Here is a 24082-nt window from a genome sequence, read left to right on the forward strand (position 1 = left end):
TGAGATGGGATGTGAGGAACAAGTTCTGCACCATGAGGCTGCTGGAATCCTGCAACAGGTTGCCCAGGGAGGTAGTTGAGGCTCCATCCCTGGAGCTATTCAAGGTGAGGCTGGAGAAGGCTCTGAGCAACCTGCTCTAGTGGAGGATGTCCCTGCTGACTGCAGGGGCGTAGGATTGGATGACTTTTGGAGGTCCCTTCCAACCCAAACCATTCTATGATATGATTTTATGAACATGGCAGGCAATTTACAAAGACCTGTCAGGTCTGACAATTTTTCTCTTTGGGGGAAAAGCATAATATATGTTGCCAAAATACCAGTTCCCTGAAAAATTAGCATCATTGTGAGACAGCATGAACTGCAGTGATACTGAGACCTTTCTCATATTCCTCTTGAGTCACATCAATACCTGTCACCTTCTGTAATTCATTGCTGGTTATTTTTATTTCTCTTTCACCTTCATTCTCACTTCCAAAATGCAATCACTGTAATGCACCTTTCAAGGTTGACCTCACATTTCCAGGGGAAAAAAAAAATCGGGAGCTCAGTTGGCATTAATTTATTATATTCCACCTTCTACTGCTCTTCATTGTGCCTTCTCAGGGTCCCAGAATCTGGTCAGCACTGCTAACAGACAACTAACTTGGCAACCAGTTAACTCTTCCAGAGCTGAGATACCCCTTTTGGCTTTCTTAAATGAAAGGCACCAACTACAACCACATATAGAATCATGGAATCATTAAGGTTGGAAAAGACACTCTTAAGATCAAGTCCAACCGTAACCCAACTACCATGACCACTAAACTATATCCTGAAATGCCACATCTCCAGCTTCTTGAACACCTCCAGGAGGTTTGGGGCTGTTTAAGGAGTCTTGAAGATGTTTGGGGCAGTATAAGGGTAGAAGAGATTTGGGGTGGTTTAAGGAGGTTTGAGGAGGTTTGGGGTGGTTTAAGGAGGTTTGAGGGGGGGTGGAACTGTTTAAGGAGGTTTGAAGAGGTTTGGGGCTGTTTAAGGAGGTTCGAGGAGGTTTGGGGCTGTTTAAGGAGGTTCGAGGAGGTTTGGGGCTGTTTAAGGAGGTTTGAGCGGGATTGGAACTGTTTAAGGGGGTTTGAAAAGGTTTGGGGCTGTTTAAGGAGGTTTGGGGTGGTTTAAGGAGGTTTGAGGTGGGTTGGAACTGTTTAAGGAGGTTTGAGGTGGTTTAAGGAGGTTTGAGGTGGTTGGAACTGTTTAAGGAGGTTTGAAGAGGTTTGGGGTAGTTTAAGGAGGTTTGAGGAGGTTTGGGGTGATTTAAGGAGGTTTGAGGGGGGTTGGAACTGTTTAAGGAGGTTTGAAGAGGTTTGGGGCTGTTTAAGGAGGTTCGAGGAGGTTTGGGGTGGCTTAAGGAGGTTGGGGGCTGTTTAAGGTTTGAGGGGTTTGAGGTGCGCTCCGCCTTCGCCGCCATAGCGCCCGGGAAGGGGCAGGGCCGCAGGCAGCAGGGCGGGGCCGGCGCGCGGGGCTTGCGGCGTCCGCCCCTGCGCAGCGGCCGCGGCCATGAGGCGGAGTGCGCGGAGCCGCCGCCCGGCCCTTTGTTCCGTCGGGCCCCTCGCCGTCGCTGTCCGGTCTCACCGTCCGCCTCTTTCTCCTCGCCGCCCGTGATGGCGGCAGCAGCAGCGGCGGCGGCGGCGGCTTGAGCCCGCCCGAAGGGAGGAGGAGCCGCTGCCCAGGATGCGATGGGGAACTGCTGGGCGCAGTGGTGCTGTGGGCTCTTCTTCCGGAGGGAAGCCGCCCGGCTCCAGCGGGGCGGAGGGTAAGCGGGCAGCGCGGATACCCCTTCCCCTCCCCGGGGCGGGGAGGTACTGGGCCCGCCCGGCTCCGCCTTCCCTCCTCCTCCTCGGGAAGGTGAGAAGCGGCCGGGATGGAGGGCCCTGAAGCGGCCGGTTCCAGTTTCCCGCCGAGGGCTTTGAGAGTGGGACTGGGATACCTTGGGGTAGGAGGTGGATGGCAGGTAACGCACCAGTGCCTCGATATGGACCCAAAGGGCAGGGGCCGGTGGGTCAGGAGTGGGCAGTGGGTCAGGGTCTGGCTGGACCCGGGCTGTCCCTGCCGCCCCCTCCCCACAGCAGCAGCGCGGATGGATTGAAGGCAGGAGAGAAGGCAACGCGGAGCGGCTGCTTTAGCATCTCCGGATGATGAAATGCGGCTGAAGGGTTGCTCAGCTCAGTGCAGTTTGCACGGCTGACGGTAAGACGTTTCCAGAGATGCCTTCGGTTAACTGTCACTGGGGATGTGCTTACTCCTTAGTCCTCTCCCACGGCTGTTTTTCCAGAGGAAGGTTTTTCAGGTCAGCTGCCAAAAGCTGTGAGGGCTGCTGTGTTTGTGCAAAGCTGGAAACTTACCACATCTGGAATGTGATCTGGTGTTCTCTGAGTCAGAGGCTGGGACTCCGTTGGGGCAAAGGGTGACTCCTACAGGAGAGACAGGATCATCTGACACAATAATCTTTCACATATCTTATAAATATGTAACCTGTGTTTTGTCCTGCAATGCTCAGTTTGTGGATAAGATGCATGCCAACAAGGACGTGGTTTTATTCTGTGTGCTTTACCAGTATTTGATGCTTACCAATTACTGTTGACTGATGCATTAGGATTGAAGTCATTCCAGATGGATACACTGAGCATTTTATATACTGCAAACTTGTGGCCCCCTGTCAGATGCATTTGATGCTCTGTTTGTCCTGAAGAGCTTCTAGGAATGCTTTTAGGAGAAATGGGTGAAGGACCCAGGAGAGTGTATGTAGAGGATGCCTGCTTGTATTGTTACTGCTCCCTGAGAACATCTGAAATGCCTGAACAGTTGGCCCTTGAGTTTCTGTTTCTCGTACTGACAAAAATAGATAATACCTGAAAGGTTCTTGCTTCATCTGTGTTTTGCGGAGTCTCCATTCGTAGACTAATAAACTTTTTTTAGCAGTCAAGTAAGGTGACAGTAAATCTCCAGAAACTTTTATTTACCCTGCAAATTATTGCTTTGGCTGTGGGGTCTCTTTGGGCTTTTATTTCCCTCCCTCAATTACTTTTAACTTATTTGTGAGCACTGGGAGACATCCCCTGACTGACTTCCAAAGAAAATTATGATGGAGATAAAATATGATATGATCAAAGTCATTCAGGCCTTGGCTGGGGTGTTGCTTTTAGTACAGCAGAAGTAAGTGTTGGTTGGAAGTACAGAAGGAGCTTTTGTACAAGCACAGAAATGCCTGAGGCTCTGCGTTTATTCCTGATAGCAGTCAGCACTTGCAACTGGAAACTCCAGTTTCCCCAACAGTTCAATGAAATGGATGTTGTAGTGAAGTGCCAGTGTGCAGTTGAGTGTTCTTTTGGATGATAGCCAAACCTCTTTTGATAGGTAAACATGTGCTCAGGTAACTTAATACTGTGTTGTTTTTCTAGAGGACAGTGTTAAGATAGTGAAAGTATCAAGGAGGAGACTTATGCCCTGTATAAAATTAGATTGTCAATAACTTTGTAGTTAAAGTGTTGTCTTGACCTCTCTTTAGATGTTTTTCTCTAAGCTTCACTCTTCTGTCTGTGCCAAGCTGTCACAACAAAATGCATTGTTTAGCACTGATGTTGTACAAGATGCTCTACTAGGAAAGGCTTCAGGGAGACCTTAGAGCAGCCTTCCAGGACCTGAAGGGGGCCTACGAGAAAGCTGGGAAGGGACTTTTTACAAGGACTTGTAGTGATAGGATGAGAGGGAATAGATTGAAGCTTGAGGAGGGGAGATTTAAACTGGAGATTAGGAAGAAATCCTTTACAGTAGGGGTGGTGAGACACTGGAACAGGTTGCCCAGGGAGGTTGTGGGTGTCCCCTCCCTGGAGGTGTTCAAGGCCAGGTTGGAGGAGGCCTTGAGCAACCTGGCCTAGTAGGGGGGTGTCTCTGCCCATGGCAGGGAGTTGGAACTGGATGATCTTGAAGGTCCCTTCCAATCCAAACCATTCTATGAAAGAGCTCAGTATCATGATGAGCAAGAGCTACTGCCTGAAATAGTGTTTTTTGATTTAAAATATCCTGAAGGTATTGCAGAACATGCTAAATATCTGTACATGTCCAGTCTAGCATCCTGATGAGTGATTTCTTCTCACTCGAGGGTGTTGGTCTTTCATCTAGTTCTACAGACATTTACATGCTTTGGCTTCTTTCTGCCTCTAGCAGTGATGCAGAGCACAGGGCAACAAGTAAACGTGTTTAATACCTGAAAATTTTCTTTACATTATACTTACTAATTTTAAATAGCTTCTGGAATGCTTTCAGGCTTGTTTTTCTTCTGCCATGAATTGAAGACAATTCTATAGTGTAACCATAGACTTATCTTTCCAGATCAAAGTATTTTAGAACATGTTCAACAGGAGAACACTACACTATAGAGGTGAGTGCTTACACTTGTAGTGATTTAAAAACAAAATGGGAAAAACTGCATTCTGACAATGCCTTTTATGCTTTTTGCAGTTTATTTACACTGGAATCTGGATTATTCTGTTGCTGCACTGGGTGGTGAAATAGTGGTTCTTGTAGCACCTCAGAACATTAATTTTTCTTTTCTGCTTGTGTATTTAGTTCTTGATGGCATGGTCATGATGAATCTGATTCTACAAGAAGCTAGAATCTGAGGTTACTTCACAGTTGGTTGCATTTGTAACCCACTTTGTTTACTACAGAGATCCTTTCTTGTCTACAGAGTATCACCCTCTCTTGCCAGGGGTAGTGTAAGGTTAATTTTTAGAAGATTCCTAAACTAACCTGGTTTACTTTCTCTGAGTGTTCCTTTTAGTCTAAAAGTCCCAGACCTTTCAGGCTGGCCCTGTTACTGAGACATTCATAACTGTTGTGGCTGATTTGGCTTTCAAGAAGGGGGAGCAGGTGTATGTGGTGGGGAAAATCTGTTTTAGTTCACTGCTTCCAGCTGTGCAAGAATTTGTTCCTGCAGCAGCATAATAGGGTAGAAAACAATGTTCTGTCCTCCTCCCTAATGGTTGTTGTCTCCTCCCAAATCATTACTCATGCTCTGCTGATGTTAGTGTCCAGGTCCATAGGATTCTTGCAGTATTTCACTGCATGCAAGCTGACTCTTCTGCAAATGGTGTGGAGAATTTCCATTTGCTTTGGGTGTGTGTGATAGCTGAACTTCTGCTGGATGAATTTATGCAGCTCAGAATGATTCATGTGTTCTTGCTTGCTTTTTCACTAATGAGATTTCATTTTTATCAGGGCTCTCACAGAAGTTGTAGTGAGACACATGAAATATGTTTTTAATTTTGACTCTTGAGAGAATGTAATGTTTAAGAAAGAAACCTAAGGAGATGGGTCCTACTCTAATCTTCTCTGCAAGTAGGGGCTTTCAGAAATAGTGTTGATGTCCCACTGTTATCATTGGAGTAGTTTGTACAAGAGAGATGGAATATGTAATCATGTTTGTATGTCTTTGCAATTCAATATAACAAGTCACTAAAGGTTATTTACTGTTTCTTTGCAGTTTGAGAACTTGGTGGAAAGTGATGAGGTAGGTACCTAGATCATCAGGTGAAACCTGCCAGTACAACCCTTAAATAGTTCCAGGATGTGTATCTTCCTCCCACTTTATGCTATGATATAGACATAAATTGCAGGGTTCTTGTACTGTGAGTTTTGTTTTCTCCAGGGGTGAATATTTAAGACTTTGGAAGAGGTGAAGACCTGACAGAGAACTGATTGGGGGCAGTATGGGAAATAAGCCTTTCAGGAAGAGAGCACAATGGACATTAGAGAGGAAAAAGGAGGGGAAAAATGAGTAAGACTTAGAGAACTTGCTCCTGGTGTAACTCTTGTATAAGACTCAGCAAATGCTCTCTGTCTGAGAACAGAAACAGACCTGGGTTGCTTTGCTTTGGGAGTGCTCTTTCCAGGGTGAACTGGCTGAACCATGCTTAAGAAAAAAATAGAAGTTGGCCTTAAAACTGCACTCTTGATATGTTGAATACAGCTTCATAAGGAGTGGGGGACACACCACATTTTCAGTACTCTGCCCTGTGTTTAAACACATGAGGACTAACAGTTTGGTTCCTGAAATACCCCACTGCAATACCTATTTCCAGTTGGAAGTACTTCTTTGCTTTATTTAGCTACCTCAATTTACTGTATAACAAGATTTAATTTTTTTTTATTAATTCCATATTAAAATGAGGACTTCCCCCCCCTATTTGTAAAGCAAATATATGGGAAAAACTTAATTCACACTATTTTCTTTCCCATCTTATTTGGTTTGGATTCTCGTGCTCATGGGTGGTTTTGTTTTGTTTTTTGTTTTTAACAGGGGGAAAGCCCAGGAAGCAGTCACAGGTAAGATTTTGAGATTTGGGACCTTTTCTTCCCTCTGTGACTGTTAAATTTTTCAGAGTTTCTGTCAAAATCCTGTCTTTTTAAGCTGTCAGCTAGGTGGAGAGAATACAGGTCCAAGTGACCGCAATGCTTAACCATGTCAAAACAGAATAGATGATGACCCTCCTGTACCAGACAAAATGTATAGCAAAGAGAATCTTTATCCTTGCTCCCAAGATCTGCATTTAAAGTTGCACAGGAGTTAGTGCAGTGATTTTTTCTTTTTTCCCCTGAGCATGTCAATATTTATGTAAGGAGAAGAAACTGGCATATATCAAACCTTGTTTTGCAAATATGCTTTCTAGGAAGGTACAAAAAAAATTGCTTATAAAACCTTACTTTGCAACTGTGCTTTCTATGAGGGTACAAAAATTGCTTTTAAACCCCTGTTTTGCAACTGTGCTTTCTATGAGGGTGCAAAAAATGCTTTGTAAGCGTAAGGAATGGCAGAGTTGTCCTGAGTAAACTGGAACTTTGGAACTCTGCTCTTGGGAGCAGCAGGCCCAAAGCACAGCTTGTTGAATTTGCATTAAAGGACCAGTGGAGATGACTATATGGATGTGTTGAAGTAGAACTTAGTATTATCATGACTAAATAATAGATGGAGTCTTTTTGTCTTTCTCCCATGCTTTTAGACCTCTGACTGAAGAAGAAATTGCTGACTTGAAAGAAAGGCATTATGACTCCATTGCTGAAAAGCAGAGAGTTGTTGATCTGAAACTTCAGTCAGAGGTAAGCAGTTAGGGTGACTGGTAGGGTAGAGAGAATATTTCTTTTAAAGTAGTTAAAATCAACCATGAACATGAGGAGATTCCATTCCCATGAATGGAATAATTGGGTTTTGTTCATCAGTTGGCATTTTATACTGTACAAAATATACAGAGATTGCTGTGTGACTGGTTTCATCAGAGATTGCTTTTTAATAGCTTCTTAGCTGGAATACTAAAATGAAATGTCTGCCTGCCTGAGATCTGTTGAATTTACTTTTCTTTTTGAGGAAAGGCAAAATGGGGACTGCACTTGATTCAACTTTTGTGCTCATTTTTTTACCCCCAGAGCTTTTTTTAAGGGTAAAACCACTGCAATTTGTCATTTTGTCTTAGTGTTGCAGCAATTAGTGGAATATGGTATAGAAAACAACACAACTGGAGAAGGACTTTCAAGTACCAGTGAAATACGCGGCTGAAAATAAATTTTAAGTCTCACTGTGCAGTTCATACTAAAATGCAACAGGCCTTTAGACCAATTCACTAATGATGTTTATTCAATAGGATAATGTTTAATAATCTACATTTCTTGGGATGGTTGTTTTTTGGGGGGGGAAGCTGCTAGATTCAGTTAATGAAGGACAAAATGTTTATAGCTATAGTAAATTTTTATTTTCATTTTGTTTTCTAGTAGTCCTTTTGTTTTATTGTATTTATGGCTTTATTGATAGGAAGATAGATAGGTTCTGCTTTTGTTAACCATTACTGTTTTGTTCATATACAGTTAGCCTTACAAGAGGAGAAGTTAAGAATAGAAGAGGAGGCTTTATATGCTGCACAACGTGAAGCAGCCAGGGCAGCAAAGCAGAAAAAGCTCTTGGAGGTGAGGGGAAAAAGACCCCAATATATATCAGAGCTTCTGTTCTGTCATTCTTTGTATGTAGACTTTCCTTATATCTTTTACCTCTAAGGAAATGTAATGAGGAAATTGCTTTGGCTTGTAAATTCCAGTAGAGAAAAAGCCATGATTTGAAAGTGGAACTGAAAATTACCAGAGTTGCTTGAAACAGCTTATGCTGCTAAATATAAAATCTTGAATAAGAGATGCAAGCAGCTTACGTTGCTAAGTATAAATCTTGAATGAGAGATGTATGCTTTTAATCTATAATTACTTTAACAGGCTTCTTCCATTATATAGAAGTTTACTGATCTTTAAATTCTGCCTTTCTAGAAAGAAAACTTGAGATTAAGCACAAATCATGACACTTAAACTTGTAAAAATGTACTTTATATATTTATGTACCTGTTCCTTATCTCTGGTTTGTCTTAACATGAAGAGAAATGTTTCTAAGTCATCTGAACCTACTGGTGATGCTGTTTGGAGCAGGAGGTTGGACTAGGTGACCTGCTGAATTCCCTTCCAATCTGAGTTGTTGTATCATTTTGTGCCACTAAACATGGGATATGTCTTCAGCTACAAGTAAATGTTCAGAAGTTCAGATTAAGACTAATTGAAGAAGTCTGAAATCCAGAGTAGATACAGAGGGAGATCTTGTCTGTATTCAAAAGTGAATGGAAAGTTTTCATTTCCAGACTGATAGTGATGTGAATTTTCATCTAATACTCATGCTGCTAAGTATAGGTCTCATTTCACATTTCTCTTTCAATCTTCTTGCCATTTGATATGGGAGGGTTAATGCTTTCTGACCTTTTTAGCTGTTTTTTTTTTTTTTCTTGGTTTATTTTAACACATTTTGGTCTATATAAAGTCAGCAAAAGTAGATTCTTTTGTGGCTTCCTTTGGGTTTCGTAGGAGTTCTGGACGAGAAATTCTATTTTTCATGTCTTTCAGTATTTTTACTATGCACATCTTATTCAGAAAGTTAGATGGAATGCATTACAAAGGTTTTCATTTCCTCCTCTCATCAAATGAGTACCACTTACCTCCTTTACAAACAGCCTCTCCCCAAACCCATGAGGATTTCTAAGCAAGTGTCTTTTGTATAGGTATGCATCAAGTATTTAACCTTTCTAAATAAACCAGAAGCTATTTGGAATCCATAACTCAACTTTGCTGTTTGGGCAGAAGTCTTCTAAAGGAGCAAATGGCTTTTCACTGGGAGTTTGGCATCCTTTAAACTCATTTGGCTTGCTGATATTGCCCTACTAAATGTCAGGGCCTGTAACAGCAGAGAATTTTAAGAGATGTGTATCCTGGAACTGGAGTGCTAGAAGTTTGTGACCTGGCAAAATGAGTGAATAATTTAAATTGGCTATTACGTGGGAATATGCATCTGGAAAGAAAATAGCTGCCAAAGTCAGTAATTGATTTTCACAGACTTGTTAACTATGTTGGTGCCAAGTTTCTGTCTCTTTCTCCCTGCATATTAATTCTTCTCATCTATAACCACCATTAGGTGATACTTCTGCTTCCACACTTCCCATTTCTTTACTGGCTTCAATCTTCTGATACTTAGTTAAAACACCAGAGACTGAAAGTGTGCCAAAAAGCAAAGTCAGTATCATGCTGGGATTGAAAAATGCTGTCTGATCCAGTGCAGTTATCTCACAACCCAGCATAGAGCAAATTCTTAGAAGGAGCTAAAGTTGACATGAAAAATTCTAGGTTATTTACCCCTGCATCTCTTTTGCAGAGGCAGCTCCATTAAGGTTGAAAATAGATTATTTTCTTTTTCAGAAGATAAGAGTAGCAGACTTGGCTGTAAAACTAGCTCATTAATTTTTACCTTACTTGGTCATAATCAGTGAACAATTATTGCTTCGTAACTGATTTACCCTTAATCCCATAGTTGCCATGCCCCATTTTTATGCTCTAATTTCTCCAAGGCAGGGAAAAGAAATTTGAGACAACTTCAAGTTGTTTAATCCCCCAAATTTAAGCAGAACCCTAAGCATCTGTAGTCCTTCTAAGCACAAAATAAATGCATTTGGGGCTTGCGGCTTGCATTTTTCGTTCTGTTTTTGATAGCGATACCATGAAAGCTTTCTACCTTAAGAGTGTAGAGGTATTAATGCTTTTGGCCCAGGAAGGCACCAAAGCTTTTATTAATATGAATGAAGCACTTAGTGCTGCTACAGACAACCAGAGGAGAAGGCAAGGTGGCTTTGTATAGGGATACAGCTAGGAAATCTTTTGGTTTATAAATGGTAGGCTGACTGTTCTCATGTACAGAGCAACCCAAATCAGACATAAGCCAAGTGTCAGTTGTGTGGGGAAAATATCTGTGGCTTAAGAGAAGATACTAGAGGACAGATGCAGCCATGACTGAGGTGGTTTTCATATTTTGCACCAATTGATGCTTTTTTTGGTGCATGAAATAGGTTGAAATGTTGAGAGTTCTGCTCACAAAGCTGACTTTTAAATGGAGGGATTTCTGAGCTTATAAACAATAGCAGTTACATGTCATGAGCCCTCCAGCAGCACAAAACATGATCTATATTTGAATGAAAGTCAGTCTCTTCCTGAGTTGTCCTTAGACTGCTCCAAGGACCAGGACAATGCATCTTCTAATGTCACAGCTGAGGAAATGTTTAGTGTGTTGAGTAGATTGCTCTGACTGCATTCGGCTTTTTCAACCATTTACTTCTTTTGATAGCAACGTAGACAGCAAAGGATAGCCCAGAGAGCACATGCTGTTAACAATGGAGAATATCAGAGGTAAGATGTAAAATTTTAATCAAGAGTCATGATTTTTACTCCTGTTCCTCATCTCCTCCCCACAAAAAACAAAATAAAACATGTTTTTCAAACCTTACCTGCGCAGCATTGCTAACCAAATGGATACTGAATGTAAAACCTGTGTTTATATGGAGAATATTGGTTAATATAAAAACATTTATGATTCAGATATGGAAAATCTTGGTTAATGTACAAACATTTATTATTCAGAACCCTGTTTGAAATGCCCAGTTAAAAATACACACTAATTAAATGGAGAACTGAATAGTTTATATACTAATGAAGTAACAGGCAGATTATCTTTCATTTAATTCTCTTCATTCCCACCTTCACTGTTCCGTGTTGGGGGGAGGGGAAAAAACCCACAGACAACCCTGCAACTGGTTTACTGTGGAAGGATAGAGTTTAGAAACTCTCAGTTCAAGTTTTGAGTGGAAGAGAAATAGGAGGGGCTTTTAGTTGGAGAAGTGGTTAAAAAAGGTGGTGTATGGTGTGTGTAGGGACTAGCCAGCTGAGGTTTCATGGTATGTGTAGGGACTAGCCAGCTTTTAAAAACAAAGGACTGTAGTAGGAGGACTTTAATTCATTAAAGGAATTGAAAATTAAGGAGGCATTATCTTAAGTGACAAAGGATGGGAGGGGAAGGATTGTTTTGTGACAGTAGCTAATTGATTTTTAACAGAAAATGCTACTAAAAATTGAGCAGAAGCTCAGACTGAGAGAGAATGTGATGAGTAGGGCTGGGAAAGGCCTTTTGTAGATCATTTTATACAGATTTTGTTTGAAGGTATATATGCTTTGTAGCACAGACCTGGGGGGGGGGGGGCACGTGAATTAACATATCTTTTGCAGCATCCTTAGAGGCTTCTAAAGCTAAAACTAGTGCATGCATTGTTCTTACAGCTCTGTGGCAGAGGAAGATCTTGATTCTTTCTTAAGAAATGCAAAATTCCAGTATGAAGCTTTTCGAAGTAGTAGTAAGTCTTCCTTGTTTTTTACATGTCTTTAAATGTTAAGTGACTGAGGAGCACAGGGTGCTGTTTCTTTTTCTACATAAACATCATTTATTTAGGTGGGGGTTGGTCTCTTCTCTCTAGTTTCAGGTGTTAGGATGAGAGGAAATGGCCTGAAATTGTGCAAGGGAAGGGTTAGGTTGGGGATGAGATGAGGAAAAATTTCTTTGCTGCAAGAGTGGTCAGGGATTGGAACAGGCTGCCCAGGGAGGTGGTGCAGTCCTCATCCCTGGAGGTGTGCAAGAAACCTGTGGCCATGGCACCTGGGGACATGGTTCAGTGGCCACAGTGGTGTTAGGTTGAAGGTTGGACTGGATGATCTCAGAGGCCTTTTCCAACCAAAACAATTCTGTGGTTTAGAAACTTTGCATTTTTAACTCATGATGCTTCAAGTGCTTGAAAACTTCAGCACATCCCACTTGTGCTGCAGCCATTCCAGTTCTCAAAGCAAATCCTGTAAGCAACCAAGCCCTGGGCATAGATTTTGTTTTACTAAGGCTCCTCTACCATCTTTGTGGAGGCAATATCAAGGAAGTGAACTTCTCTTCTAAAACCTAACTGTGCATTAAAGATGCAAATGTGTGGCTTATTTAATCATCTCCTAGTAGGATTCTAATTATTTTGCTAATGGTTAACTTTTTTCTAAGTGAGGCACAAGAGAGGATTTGGCTGCCTGCATTTCAAAAACCTACTCAGTTTAGAGGACAGTAATTTTATAACCTTAAACCCCTAAGTTTTATTTATATGTGATAGTAACTATGAAGCTGGAGAACTGATGGTAATTCTTAAGAAATGCTGCCTGTAATTTGGGGGCTTTTGGGGCAAGGATTGGTTTGGGGTTTGTGTTTTTTTTGCAAGTTTTCACACAAATCAAGCCTCCATCATAGTAATTTCCTCAATAATCTTAGTTAGACTGTATTGTTAAATGGCCTCTTGTAGTATTTTATTGATGTTCACTATTTAAAAGGTGTTGTATCATCTTTGATGTGATGCATGAAGTGCTTTTTCAAATTTTCCTGAGCTTTAAAGGCCAAAAAGGATGATAAAATTTTTCTTCGTAAGTTTTTATTTTGCATATTGAACCTCGAATTTGTATTAACAAATTAAAAATATTTTTTTTTTAATATAGGACTTTCATCTGATGCTACAGTGCTGACACCCAACACAGAGAGCAGTTGTGACTTAATGACCAAAACAAAATCGACCAGTGGAAATGATGACAGCACTTCATTAGATCTGGAGTGGGAAGATGAAGAAGGTGTTTATCCTGCCATTCAGTTTCATTCTGAGCTTCCAAGTTAAAAATGCTGACTGTGTAAACTATATCTTGGTTGTAAACCTGTCATTTTCAAAAGGGAAGATGATTTCAAACTGAATTGTGATGGATTTCTGCCAATTCTGTAATGAATGGGGTTGTTCATCCTGGAGCAGACTCCAGGGGGACCTTAGAGATGCCTTCCAATACCTGAAGGGATGCTACAGGAAGGCTGCAGAGGGACTTTTCATCAAGGTGTGTAGAGGCAGGACAAGGGGGAATGGTTTGAAGCTGAGGGAAAGTAGGGTTAGACTGGAGCTGAGGAAGAAGTTCTTCAATAGAAGGGTGGTGAGACTCTGGAACAGGTTGCTCAGGGAGGTTGTGGATGCCTCCTTTCCTGGAGATGTTCAAGGTTGGATGAGGCCTTGAGCAGCTGATTCTACTTGAGAGAGGGAGGTTGGAGAAGATGATCTCTGAGGTCCCTTCCAACCTGAGCCATTCCAGGATTAAGCTGTCAATTATTTTTACATAGGAAATGGCTATTTTTACATAGGAAATTGATAATTGTAGTTATCTGTCTGAATGATTTAATTTCTCTGGATCCTTCAGTGGATGTTTTCTCCTGCATTTTGTGGATCTGAGCTACACTCACACCAAAGCCAACGGTAAAGAACTGGCGCCCTCTTGTGAGCATGGAGCAAAAGGCAGTTTGCTCTTTTCTTTAAAATGTTGGAAGCTGGGCAGGAATCTCTGACCCAACAGCAATGTTTCCTTAAACCCTAATTCTTTTTATTAGAACTTGTACTTGAAAATTAGGTCTGTAATTCCAGGAGAGTATCCCAACTATCCTGAGTGCTGCGGTTGCAGGTTTTTTTTCTGTTCTCTTTAGATCTGCAAAAGCTTCTATTTTGAAAGCTACTCCAAAACGTTGAGGCCTTCGCTCTTGAAAAGATCACTAAATATAAGCTAAGATTTCTTTCATCCAATGCATAGCAATTTTTTTTAATTTATTTATTTTTTATATATATATATTTTTTTTTTTTTATTAATAGGCTGCTTTTGTGTAGCTGAAATGTTTAGTGATGTCAAGAGCAATAGTTCAGAAGCCTGGTTTAACTTTCACAGATTTAACCTGAAATACCCAGCAGCAGCATCATCTCCTTTTATTTTTCATCTGGTGTGTGCAAAAGCTATTGGCATTTTAGAGGAGCTGAAGCTAGAGCAGGGTCATGTCTGTTGAAGTGCACTGGATTTTACACTGAGAGTAACTAGCACCAGTGCAGAAATAGTGTTCTAGGAACTCTATATTTACACTGTCCTTAAGAGATGGGAACATTGCATTCTCTGCTGCTTTTACAGAATGAGGTGTCCTCCCACTCTTATGTCCTGTCTTTCTAGATAACTACTGAATGCCAGATAGGACCAAGATTTAGCCTTTACCAGGCAAATCTGCATGCAGAGTTGCCTTGCTCAGTTGACTGGTTGAGGTTCTTGTTGCATATGGGTTTCTATTACCCTTGTTGGGAAATTCAATTGCATTTAGAATTAACAACCTGTGATATTTTTCTCTTTGTTGTTCTCATATCACTCGCATGTTGACTTAGATTTCATGTAGTTTTGAGGTGAGTAAATAGGAAGTGCTGAGAAGTGCCAAAAACTGCCTAAAAACAGAATACTCATTTTGTTGTTTTATTCTGGTTCTGGCTCCTACTGGCTTGTGCTCTACAAAGGGGAGTGATTTTTAAGAGGCAGTATATTTCTTCTCCCTGGTAACCTCAAATCTGAGCAGAAAAGATGGTAACATAGCCCATGGAAGATTGCTTATGCTTGAGAACAACTTGTTGTCATGGCTGCAAGGAAGGAATGTGATCATCTGAAAGAAGTGCTAGTCAGTGGTGCAAGGGCTTGGAGGAGTTTTTAGCATATTTTTGGTAGATCTGGCCCAACTTAAGTGTGTTAAAACAACCTTCTTGATGGGGTTGACTACTTGGGATAAGAGGTGGAGTTTCTGTGTGTGCTGGGAGTGTTGTCATACACCACACTGCCAAAAATAGCATCTTGGATGTCTTTGTGCAGTTTTTGGCTGATGTTTGGCCTTAATTTGTGTGAAATTAAAGAAACCTTTTCAAACTGATGACTTTTCCTAGGCAAATGCACCCAGTACCTATCTAAAATTTATCTGCTCTTTAAAATGCTTCGTGTTTGTGATTAAATTACAAGGGAAGCACAGGATTCCCCAGACATTTAGCTTCTCTGGAAATGGCACTGCACCAAAAATCTTCTAATATTAACATGTCCATAATGTGAGGCAGCAAGCTGCATATCTAGGAGACAGAAACATTGCTAGGGAGTTGCTTCACTGTGGTGTCTTCCTTAGAACTCTGTAAATCATTGTCACTGGTGGTTGGATTTCATTTGGGCCAAAACTGACTGCAGGCTATGGTTTAATCATAGAATTGTTTGGGAAAGACCTCTAAGATCGAGCCCAGCCATCAACCTAAGATCACCGTGGCCATTAATCACAGAATGTTAGAGTTTGGAAGGCACCTGAAGGGACCTCCAGAGACCAAGTCCAACCCCCCTGCCAAAAGCAGGATCACCTAGGGTAGTTCACTCAGGAATGCATTCAGGTAGGTTTTGAAAGCCTCCAGAGAAGGAGACTCCACAACTCCCCTGGACAGCCTGTTCCAGTGCTCCATTACCCTCAATGTAAAGAAGTTTCTCCTCACACTGAGGTGAAACCTTCTATGTTCAAGTTTGTATCTAATGACATGGAGAGAATGGCAGGTTATGATCAGGGCCAGGGAACATCCATAAGGATAGAGACCAAGTAGGGCTTGATGTTTTACTGCAAAAAAGAAGCTAAGAGATTAGCACCCACAAACTCGACCAAGATAAAAGATAGAAAGTAGAATCTAAATGGGTGGGCTGGAATAATTTCAGACCCTGAACTCCTTTCATTGTGTGTCTTGGCACTCCTAACAGTGAGTCCCATGTAAACACTGACTTCGGTCCTGGAATCATACAATCACAGAGCAGTTTAGGTTGGAAGGGACTTTAAAAGACATTAAGCCATGTCCCCATCTGCCATGTCCACACATTTCCTGAACCCCTAACATGAACAGCACCACCAGACAAAAGCTGTTGATGCTCAGGAGTCAATATGACCAGATCACTAAAGGCTTCTTGTTCTAACGTTCTAGCACAAAAGGTACTTCCCTCCAACATGATGTCTTTCTCCTTGTTGCAGGCATGAACAGGATGATTCCCATGAGGGAACGCTCCAAAACAGAGGAGGATATACTCCGGGCAGCCCTGAAATTTAATAGCAAGAAGACTGGGAGCAATGCAGCGTCAGCCTCGGATGACTCCAACGGGCTGGAGTGGGAGAACGACTTTGTCAGCGCAGAGATGGATGACAACGGCAACTCCGAGTACGCCGGCTTCGTCAATCCTGTGCTGGACCTGTCTGCATCTGAGGGCAGGAGAGCTGACTCTGGCCTCCAGGACAGATAGTGGAGCCCTTCCTTGTCTGTGACCAAATGGTGAAAAGTGAAGTAGAATGTACAAAGCTGATTCGCTCTTTTATAACCTGGTTCCCTTTTTTTCTTAGGAATTGATCAACAGGGAAGGGGAATGACTTGCTCTCTGAATTCGTTCAGAATTAAGTGCAATTTTATCATCTACCTTCTAAACTTTTATGAAAACTGGAATGGTTTTATTGTGTATATTTCTGGATTTAATGTAAAATGATCTGCACTAATTGAAGCTTCATAGCTTGACCTATCTATATTTTAAGGAGCCTTTTTTGGGACGTTTTTACTGGGTTTGATTTTAAGATGCATCTTTGGCCTAATGTTTATCTCAGTCTTACATCATTTATCAAATACTTGAATATAAGAAATTAATTCTAAGAGTTTCATTTCCATTCTGTGCTTTCTCTGGTTCTTTAGAGGGTGTGCTTAGCCAGCTGCAAGACAAATCTCTCACTTGGCAAGCTGCATTTTTCCCTGCCTAGCTTAAAGTCTTCCTAGCCTTGTGTTGTCTTCTTCCCATTTTTTTTTCTTTATGCTAAGCACAGCTAACTTCAATAAACATAAGAGAAATCATCAGGTTAGGTAAAATATTGTCTTGTATAATACGCCAGACTTAGTGTGTGCTAGATAGAAAAACAACTATAAAAATCCTTTGTGTCAAACTGGACATTTTAACCAGTATCTAGTAGAGAACTGGGAGGACCAAAGTCTTGATGTCCATGCCCCTCTGAACAGATCAACATCTGTTACTATACGCTCCTTAAATTTCTTTAGTTGGGGAAAACTTGTAATAACTCATCTCAACTGGAACAATTTGGAAAGCAACATTCTCTGAGCAAACTGGGGAAGGGCTGATTGCTCTTCTGCTGGGGTGGGGAAAAAACCCAAGAACCTAAAACCTGAACTCCTGTAATCTGCATTTTAAAAGGGAAAAAACAAAGTTCAGGTTACTAACCAGCATGTTTAAGTGCTCAAGCTTTTTGTTTTTTGTGCCTCTAAACTGGATGGCTCATACTGCTGACGTGGAGTGAAATTCCAGGAGGTGTTCAGTCACTGCAAATCTGGTGCCCTGTATCCTGTGCTCTCCCCTGGTTTTTAATGCAGATTATACTTCTTAGAAGGAGATGGCTGAAGAGAAAGTATAAACCGCTTGTAGATGTCAAGCTGTCCCCAAACTTTCAGTAAAGCCATTCTAATTGACTGTTATTTTGTGTAGCTGTTTTGTTTTTCCCTGAAACAAGAGGAGTGGAGGTGTAACTTTCATTGTGGAGTAGAAGCAACACAGTGTGAAGGAGTAGATCTGCATCATCACAAGAACTGAATTTGTTGGTGTCAGTTTTAGATCATCTGAGGTCTGTATAGATGAGGGTCACTACAGTGTGGTCCTCTTAAAAATACCACACACTGGGGTTAAATAGGTACAAATACCAACGGTAATGGGTAGCTAAATCTTGTTGGTAACATTCCATTTCCTAATTGAAAGTTGTAGCTGTGTCACAGAAAATATTTTACTGTAATTATGTTTGCAACGCCTGTAAGAAGCTTTAAAAGTTTGTACACATCAAATGTATATTTTGGGTTTGGCATAAAGTGTGTAACTTCTCCTGAATGTTTATTTGTATAATATTCCTATGGAAAATGAAAGCAACTTTCTCAACATGTAAATAACTTTTTTTTTTTTTTTAACCTGCTGAAACTGAAGTACCCTGCAGTGGTCACTACTTTTTCCAGACCTGTGGAAATGAGGTTGACTTGTCCTGACCATGCTTTGAGGAACTAAACTAGCTGATAATCCTGTGTTTAGAATGAATAAGCACTGAGGAAAAAGGAAGCTGACTCCAGCTGGAGGCTTTTATCATGATGGGCATGTTCTGTAGCCAGGGTTAACAGCATTCTCTGCTTTTTTTGAGGGACTCAAGGATTTTATGGTCAATATTTGTGGAAACTTAGGGAATAGAAAGATTATATAAACAGCTCCTGTAAAATGTGTATCTGTACAAATTTAAAAGGCATTAAAATTTTCGGTCAGACTTGCATTTGGCAACGTTTTCTCTGTGGCTGTGTTGGGCAATGTTTTCTCTGTGGCTGGTTTTGTGGCTGCCAGGTCATACGTAGTGAAAATGTGAAATGTTAAAATGTTACACAAAACTACCTCTGCATCAGCTAACTAAGGAATGTTTAAGTTTGAATCCTTTCTTGAGACCTGTTGGAAGGGAAACTAACAAGCTGTGGTAACAGAAGACTTGAACTTGAAGCCTTTCTATCAGGAACAAGATGTTTTTCATGGAGGCACTGGGTAGAAGGTTGGATTTGATGATCTTAGAGGTTTTTTCCAACCTTAATCATTCTAGGATACCAGTTATACCTGTTTCTGTGCTGAAGTTGAGCCATTGTTGAATATAAAATCAGTTGATGAGACTATCTGGGCAGTCTGTTCAGAGTTATTTGGTTAAAACAGATGTTTCTGCACCTTTCTGTCATTTATGCCATGACTGATTACTAGAACAGCAGAGACAAGCAAGAACTTAGACAAAATCTTGGCTGCCTCTGTGTGTGTAGTGCTCCTCACAATTGCATTAGCAATGCATCACTGACAGTCTTGGGGTGAGGGGAGGCAAACAGAATCTGTTTCTGGTGAACAAAGTAGGTTCTGGTATGTTTATATGGTAACTCTTCTTCACTCAAACTCACTTCTGCAGGTCAAATCCATGCAGTTGTAGGATCCTCCTAGGAGAAGATTCATTTTTAGTATGCATTTGGGGGATTACTCCAGGTAAATACAGTTGTTGAAATAGTGTTTGGAAACCATTAAATTGCTGTAGACTTATTTTTTCATTACCAAGATTTTCTTCAGGTTCCTGGAGATGTGCCTAAGGAATGCTTTGCTCTAGATCTGTGGATATCCATAGAGCCCCTCTGGCCAGGGTAAATACAGAATCCGGTGCAATGCAGCACTCTGAACTTTGCAGGCCAGACAGAAGATTTTTTCTCAGGTAAATGCTGTTTGTAGACATTCCTGTTGCTACACTGCACTTGAAAATTTGAGACTTGAGATTGTCACTTTCTTTAGATACTGGCCCAGAAAGTGTAAGCAATTAATATGATCAATATTTGCATCTTGCTGTCTTGCATTTGCAGGTAGTGGTTGCTCTGTCTCATAAAAGATAGGAAGACTCGGGTCAAAAGCATACAAAAGGCAAGCAGCCAACAGCTAATGGGAATCTGCAAGCAGTAGCACTGTAACTGGTGTCATGGAGATGCCTGCTCAGGTTTGTTTTGTTAAGCTGAGGGGCTGGGTGTGTGATGGAGGCATTTGTGCCAAGACAGCAGCTGAAGTGCACATCTAGACCAAAAACTGAAGTGTCAGAGCCTATTTCAAAGAGCAGAAAACATGGGAATGAAGAATTTTTGGCAAGGGTGAGATGAATAGAAAAATGAAATCCTCCATAAGCCTGTTGTTTGAGTTTCGGTGCCTCTGCCAGGACTTTCACTTGTGGCTGTTTGCCTTAATCATCTTGGGTTATGTTGTGTAATTCCACTGCCCTCCCCCCAGTTATAATTGGTTTTGTCATGATTAAAGCTCAAATGCATCCTGATGTTTAGGGATGATGGTTTCTTTCTTTCTTTCTTTTTTTTTTTTTTACTCTTATGTATGCTCTGCTCTCACTCTTTCCAGTGTATATTTTAAGTACACAAAGTAGTTGAAAAAATTAATTGAAACAACCTAAGGAATCCTTACATGAAAACAGCATTTTAAGAGAGCTTGGGGTGGGGTGGAGGTAGAAAACTTGCTGGAAAGTCTTTTAGTCTTGGAGCAATGCCACTTTTAGGACACAGTAGTGCCAGAGAAAATTTCTTGGTTAGATTGTCCTAAGGAATGTTATTCACCTTAAGTGCTTTTAGATTGTAGTTGCAGAAGACCTTTACTAGGCAACCAAATGCTTTTATTACAAAATTGATCTGGATTTTTACATACCATGATCATACATACCATACATACATACCATACGTGGCATGGTTATTTACACTCACAAACAAAAGCAGTTAACTTGCAATAAAAACTTAGTTAAATCTAAAAACAGAAGAAAAACCTTGTTGCAAAGTTAGTAAAAACATAAAATCACTTAAAGTGCATCAAAATCTGGAAGTTACAGCCTAGGCCTGGAAATACTGCTGGGAATTTTATGTCCAAAGCAAGGCACAAAGTGTAACAAATGCAGCAAGATATTATGTCTATACTTGGTGTGTCAGTGTGAGCTGAAATTCCCCCCTCACTGACAATAACCAGGCTAGCCCAGTCTGGAAGCAAATGAAAGCTGTATTTACAAAGCAGAATCTACAATCTATGATGAAAAGCAATGAATATGTACAAATATACAAAATTCACAACATTCACAAATACATACAATCAACAGAAAAGCACAACCAAGCTCCCTTTGCTTCCCCCAAAGGGGACCCTTCCCAAAGGGGCCTCCCTCTCCCAGGAGCTTCCCCCCCAGGTCCCCCTTGGACAGAAAGCAGAGTTAGTTAAGCAGAAAGTTGTTAACTTAGCTGCCAAGGTCAGTGTGTTATCTTCAGCCAGAAGAGAAGAAGAAGAAAACAGCAGCCAGACAGCCCAGCAACTGCCCTGACTGCAGAACACAGAATGTGCAGAGTGCCCCACTTTGTTTTGGGTAATAGTTCTTAAACATTTCTATCTGTCCAATGGAAGTGTTTAGAACAATCAGTATTTTGCTTTCTTACACCCAATAGTGACTTATTTACACTCGTTCACTTTCTCTGTTTTGAACTTTGCAAGGTAAAAAATTAAAAAGACAGTTTCAAACCATCATTTAACCAAAGGCTAAAATACTGTTCTGCATGCTGTACATTAACTAATGCCTGTTAAATATACCTCCAAAGTCTGTGGGCACAGTTCTTGAATTGAGTCTGTTGCAGAGATTTGAGTGACCTTCTGTTTCCCAGATGTTTGAGGCAAATGGTGGGGATTGGAGAGCATTGCATGTCCTGGTGAAGACTGGCTGGAGTCTGTTGAAAAAGTATGTTCTGGTATGGCTCTGCTGAGAACAGCAAGGAAGAAGACTGCTGTGCAGTGGTGAGAACTATCAAGAACAGTGGACTGAGATGGCAGCTTTCAGTTTGGGAAGCTGAGTGGTCTTCAGATGACCCAGATCTGATGCAGCCTCCTCCCTGCTAGCAGGACTCATTTTCATCAATCTCTATGGGGTTTTTGCCTTGGGACGCAAAGGCAGAAGAAGAAAAGCCATTCTCTGGTATAGGCTGCAGTGATGGCAGGCATCTTTCTTGTAAGATTGGCACTTGAGCCAAGTGTAAGTGAGTCTCAAAATAATCTGTGGCCTCCCCTTCTTGAATCTCTGCTAAGATCTGGTAGTCCCCAAAACAAATGATGCACTTCCAGGGCAGGTCAATTTTGTTTAAGTACCACAGTTCTGTTTTGTCCACAATCAGTTTCGTTTTCTTGCTCATGTTCTTTATCTCAAAAGAAGATTCTGAGCTGTTGAGTTTCCTGTAGAACTGCAGTGAAAACTGAATCCGAGAAACGCGAGTGTCCAGTAAGTTGTAGTGGCAGATGTTAGAGTCACGGCCAAACTTGGCCACCTCATCTGCCCTGACCCGTTCTCTCTTACAGAAATTCAAGCACCGAAACATCATCTTGTCTTCTTGGCAAGGATGGTAAAAGGTCAGGTGGAGACAAGTTACTGTTTCTTCAGTGTCAGCTTCTTCATGAGAGATCATGATGCAAAGAATTGGAACTACCGAGAAAGAAAGAAAATCACAGCATCAAATCATAGAATCAAAGAATGCCAGAAGGGGCCTCAAGGATCACCTGGTCCAGTCTTTCTAGGTAATAGTGTAGTTGAAATGAGCTGGCCCAGCACCCTGTCAAACAGAGTCTTAAACCTGTCCAGTGTAGGGGAATCCACTACTTCCCTGGGGAGGTGATTCCAATGTCTAACTGAAATCACTGGAGTACCAAAGGAATTTACTTTGGTGTGGCATTAAAATACTTCATATGTTATTGTATCACAGAATGTTAGGGGTCAGAAGGGACCTTGAAAGATCATCCAGTCCAACCCCCCTGCTAGAGCAGCATCACCCAGGGCAGGTCACATAGGAATGTATCCAGGCAGGTTTTGGAAGTCTTCAGAGGAGACTCCACAACCTCTCTGGGCAGCCTGCTCCAGGGTTCCAGCACCCTCACAGTGAAAAAGTTTTTCCTTATGATCCCGTGGAATCTCCTCTGCTCCACCTTGCACCTGTAGCTCCTTGTCCTGTCATTGGACATCACTGAGCAGAGTCTGGCTCTGTCCCCCTGACACTGCCCTGCACATCTTTACAAACATGAATGAGGTCACCCCTCAGGCTTCTCTGCTGCAAGCTAAAGAGCCCCAGCTCCCTCAGCCTATCCCCAGCAGGGAGATGTTCCACTGCCTTCATCTTTGTGGCTCTTCACTGGACTCTTTCAAGCAGCTCCCTGAGGTCCTTCTTGAGCTGTGGGGCCAATATTCCAGGTGGCTCTATGTAATTTATAGCAAAATGGCTGACAGTAAACACAACAAAGCCACTAGAGCGAAGAAGTGGGAGTTGAACACACCACTTGGCTAAAGCTTGTTGGGTGTCCACAAGATTGTTGCGACCTGCATGCTGTGTTTTACAGAGTAGTTTTGAGACTAGAAAGCATTGGACCAGTGACTTACAAATGCAGTCTGATTGTGGGCAGTGATAATGCAAATGTAAAAAGAATGCAAAAGCTGGAATATCAGCAAGACCTACAGGAAGAATTGGAGGAATTGGGCCTTTCCCTGCGTGTCTATCAGAAAATACCAGAAGTACTTAACTGGCACTGAATGTAACAAAACAACTTTCGCTGGGTTTTGGACGTGGGTTGTGGGGTTTTGTTGGGTTTTTTTGTTGTTTTTTTTTCCCTTCTAAGTTTCTCACATGCAGCACAAAAATGCTTGTTCATGAATTAAATTCTGTTCCAAAGCCCCAGTGACTGCAGTGCAGCCAAACAGAATCAGTGTGACACCTTAGGAAACATGGCCATCTGGTCCTTTATGCCTGACAGCCAGGATTTTCCTCCACTGAAATTTTGTCTAAAGGAAGAAAAAGCAGAAAGCAGAGATTGAGTTCCCAGTTACTCACCAGAGCAACATATGAGCAGCCATTTACCTGGAATCATGTAGTGCAGGTATTTGCCATGTTTCTCCTTCTAGATGACAATAAATACTCAACATTTCATACACTAATCCTGAGCTTTCTCACTGGCTTCATTCAGTGAATGACGCTGAAGAGCACCTCACAATTTATAGTCTGCTCATTTTATGAGATGAATCATCACTGCAGGTTAAGTATCCTGGCTTGTGGGTTAAGGCTAAATTATACCACTGTACATGAACAACAAGCACAGTGAATGGTGGGGTGCCTAGGGTTTCACTTTGTGTGAAACT

The 24082-nt window shown here is 41.5% G+C and overlaps 2 protein-coding genes across 3 annotated transcripts; one reads left to right on the forward strand and one right to left on the reverse strand.

The window, feature by feature from the left end:
• The first annotated feature begins 1712 nt into the window (after nt 1-1712).
• On the forward strand, nt 1713-16836 carry AP1AR (adaptor related protein complex 1 associated regulatory protein). 2 transcript variants are annotated; one of them, XM_054392286.1, is made up of 11 exons: nt 1713-1789; nt 2051-2059; nt 4366-4414; nt 5519-5545; nt 6335-6360; nt 7035-7131; nt 7891-7989; nt 10724-10785; nt 11710-11783; nt 12949-13077; nt 16325-16836. In XM_054392286.1, the coding sequence occupies exons 1-11, from the start codon at nt 1713-1715 to the stop codon at nt 16588-16590; spliced, it is 915 nt and encodes a 304-aa protein (XP_054248261.1). In that variant the 3' UTR covers nt 16591-16836. The 2 variants fall into 2 exon arrangements, with proteins under 2 accessions (XP_054248261.1, XP_054248262.1); XM_054392287.1 differs by lacking the exon at nt 7891-7989.
• A 4720-nt stretch (nt 16837-21556) lies between these two features.
• TIFA (TRAF interacting protein with forkhead associated domain) lies at nt 21557-22390 on the reverse strand. The gene has a single exon (XM_054392365.1). It carries the CDS (start codon nt 22365-22367, stop codon nt 21804-21806), a length of 564 nt encoding a protein of 187 aa, XP_054248340.1. The 5' UTR covers nt 22368-22390; the 3' UTR covers nt 21557-21803.
• Nucleotides 22391-24082: the final 1692 nt, after the last annotated feature.

Source organism: Indicator indicator, chromosome 25, assembly GCF_027791375.1.
Source record: "Indicator indicator isolate 239-I01 chromosome 25, UM_Iind_1.1, whole genome shotgun sequence".
Classification (NCBI taxonomy): domain Eukaryota; kingdom Metazoa; phylum Chordata; class Aves; order Piciformes; family Indicatoridae; genus Indicator; species Indicator indicator.